The 3,438-nt window shown below is 52.7% G+C and overlaps 1 protein-coding gene across 4 annotated transcripts in view; it reads right to left on the reverse strand.

Annotated features, from left to right (window-relative positions):
- The window catches only part of IQSEC3 (IQ motif and Sec7 domain 3), an 88,594-nt gene that overhangs the window by 6,367 nt on the left and 78,789 nt on the right, over positions 1–3,438 (reverse strand). For all 4 annotated transcript variants that reach the window (XM_025209062.1, XM_025209063.1, XM_025209065.1 and 1 more), the window contains 2 exons: positions 3,068–3,193; positions 1,615–1,714 (listed from right to left, as the gene is read on the reverse strand). In XM_025209062.1, the coding sequence (XP_025064847.1) occupies positions 1,615–1,714; positions 3,068–3,193 (226 nt within the window). The remainder of the gene's footprint in view (positions 1–1,614; positions 1,715–3,067; positions 3,194–3,438) is intronic.

A 3,438-nucleotide genomic window follows, 5' to 3' on the forward strand; every position in this document is an offset into this window, starting at 1 on the left:
CTGCAGAGTGCTGTGGTGATGGAAAACTTTCTCAAAGGGGGGAGTGTCATTACCATCTCCCTTCTCTAAAACACAGTACGTGAGTTCATGCACAAATGCCAACAAGGAGCATTAGGAGCTTGGGCAAGCACTGTCATCCCCTCCCTCTTCACCTCCCTCCCAGGGTCCTGTGCCATCCATTACCCTGTGTCGCTGGCATTCCTCTCCTGGCTTCAGGAATGACAGATTATGGCTCTCTTCCCAGACCATCAAGGTCAAGCTGACTAGGTCTGGCTTATAGCCACATTTTTGGGTGCAGTTCCAAGGGCTCTAATCTGTCTCTTGGGGCTAGTGGTGGTGTAGGAAGAGGTCCAACTCCTCTGTAACAGTGTCATGAAAGGAAGAGTTGTGGGGGTAGGAGGGCAGTACCTGTCCGGGAGGGAACAAGCTCAGCAGTAAGGGGGTGAGGTCTGTCTGGTGCTGGGTCCACTGACCTAGGCAGTAGCTATGGGGTCCTGGTCATACCACCAAAATAAGCCATCCCCTTCTACTCAGGGAGGGCAAGTAGGCAACATTATGATGATACATAGGAAGGGAGGGATTGTGGAAGCAACTTCTCCCCAACCCATTGCTCCCACATGACCATTAGGCCTGTGCGAAGCGGCTAGTATTTGCTTTGGATTCAGTGGATTCGGGGGACAGTGATTCAATTCAGTGATTCGAATCACCATCCCAATTTGATTCAGCCGAATCTGATTCAGCCAGGACAGGCCCATCCCCTGCCCCTCTCCCAGCCCAGCCCCCCGCCCCCGCCCCAGAAAGGGCCGCCCCAGCTGCCAGCACTTGTTAAAAAAAAAAAGCCCCGATTCAGCAGGTGTTGCTGGGTGGGGGGCAATCCCTGCTGCCCCCCACCTGCCCCATGCTACATGGGGGGCTCTGCACAAGCTTCCCAACCCTGCCTCGCTCTCCCAGGCCCCCCACAGGTGCCCCACCCAGGCCAGCTCGAGCCCTTTAAGAAAAAAAAAGAAACTAAAAAAACTTCCAGACTCACCACTCCTGCTAGTGGGGGCGATCCCTGCTGCCCTGCGCCATGTGAGGGGCTCTGCACGAGCCCCCCAAAGCCCTGAGACTGCACTAGGAGCAGTGAGCCCCAGGGTTTTTCTTGGTTTTTGTGCAGAGCCCCCCATGCAGTGTGGGGTAGTGGGGGGCAGCGGGGATCCCCCCCCCACCGCCCAGCAGCACCCAGTGAGCACCAGGGCTTCTTATTAAAATACTGAGCTGGGGCAGGCAGGGGCAGCCATGGTTGGCTGCAGCTCCCTGCTGCAGCCACTGGGGATTGCCTGAATCATCAAAGCTTTCCAAATCTTTTCCAAAGATTCAGAGAGCTTTGAATCGAGTTGGACCTTTAAATTGGTCCCCTGATTCTAGTTTGGTTCGGAGATTCGGCCACTGAATTGGGCCAAATCTCCTCCGAATTGAATCACCACCCGAAGCTTCACACAGCCCTAATGACCATAATCCATCCACCCATCTGACAGCAGCTGGCTCAAATGCCCCCTTTCAGGTTCATGGGTTGGGTGGGATGATGCTTCACCTGCAAATCCCCCTGAGGTTGCCCATCCATGGCAGACTTACACTCGTTCTCGAAGAGGTGAAACTGCATCCCCAGCAGGCCAACTGACTTGCAAAATGTGTAGGTCGAGGAGCTTTTCTTCTTGGGACAAAGCTTAAGGATCTATCGGAGAGAGAGAGAGTCATCAGCAGTTAAGGGAACTAGGAGAGAGGGAGGCGGCAACAGTGCAGACTGGAGGTCACACTAGGAAAGCTGCTTAGTGGGTTGTGAACACAACATCAGGATAACTGATGATAACAGGGGGGCCCTTTGTCAAGTGCTGCTTGTGTCAGGGCACTGCCTACTATGGCTACTGCTGAGTCCTTCAGGATTTCTAAATGTGCAGCCTTGGATCCCACACAGCCCTGTCTCCTTAGGGCTTTGTCTCATTAGCAGCCCCCCTGGCCAGTTTGTGAATGTACCTTTGGTTGTTCTCCCCCTATGGCCAGGCGGTGACATTTAAGGGTAGGAGAAGCCAGCTGTAAATGCCTCCTGATGCTCTCCAAGGTACACGGAAGTACATAGGCTGCCCTGCTCCTGGGGAATATGTCCTCCCCTGTACAGGTTCTCTTGGTCTCATTGCTTCCCTCTTGGCTTTGAGATGGTGTCAGTAGCAGGGAGCAGTCTTTATAATCAAACTCCTGCATATGGTGAAATGGGGGAAAGGCTCCTTCTGCCTTCTTGCCTTTATATACCTATCCAGGGGCCAGGCAGTGTCTGGCCTGATCTTAGGAACAACCATCTTCCCAATCTGCCTTGAAATTACTCCTCAAATCTCACTGCTTTCCCTTAGACCTGCAATGCCAGGCTTTCCTCCCATGCCCTCTGCTTTCAGGCTCACCCCAATCATTCATTGTTTGCCTGTGGCCTATCTCAATTAGACTGGGGCAGGAACCCCTTCTTCAAAGGGCCACAGACATCTTTGGCTCTCCACGAGTAAGCAATAATCTACTCCAAACCTCACTGCAGTGGATTTAGATGAGTGTAACAATGCCTGTCAGGAAGGATTTAGCTAGCAGAGGGAGCTGTACCTATTGTGGCACTGACAGATGAAGAAAGAAGATTCACTAGGAGGCAACAGGGCTGGGGTTATTGTGGAGGGTAATGATAGTACTTGGATTGTTAAAGGCTGTCAGAGGGCACACAGCTGTTAGGGAGGGGTAACAGTCTGGGTGTAAAAGGATAACAGAGAATCCCTTCAGTGCAATAGCCTGATTGACAGCTGCAGATACCATGGCCTGTTCCCAGCCTGGGAGAGGGAGATGCAGTGGCCTGTTATTAAGAGAAAGAGGGATGTTATGATCTGTTCTTAGGATGGGAGGGAGGATTCTGTTGCCTGATTTTACCACCAGTCATTGTCCCTTCCTGCTCTACCCTTTTTGGCCATGTGCACCTATGGGTGAAACAGCTCCTTTAAAAAGCAAAGCTTTCTCTTTCTCTGTTCCTGCTTGTGCCCGGCCCCCAAAGCACACTCACCACTAGCAGGTCGTTGAAGAGGAACACTTCCCTCTGGTGAGCTGCTTGCTTCTGCACTTTGTTCACATCGGTCACCTCGTAGAGGCGGCTGCAGCAAACCAGCCGGCGGTGTGGTACAGACAGAACCTGCAAGGCCCATGGGAGAAGTGAAGTGGGCAGTATCTCCACTGCTGCCCACCACCTCAATCTGAATGATCCTTTATTTCACCTCTAGCCATTCACAACAACATGCCAGCAGCATAGACCACCTCTGCTCACTCATGTCCTCTCATCATCATCACCTTTTCTGGTTGCCCCAACAAGAACTGCCTCATGGCCGTTGGCTCTGAGGTGTCTCAGCAGCAGGGCAGGAGGGAAGCCCTATTGCTCCT

This window comes from Alligator sinensis, unplaced genomic scaffold, assembly GCF_000455745.1.
Source record: "Alligator sinensis unplaced genomic scaffold, ASM45574v1 scaffold659_1, whole genome shotgun sequence".
Taxonomy (NCBI): domain Eukaryota; kingdom Metazoa; phylum Chordata; order Crocodylia; family Alligatoridae; genus Alligator; species Alligator sinensis.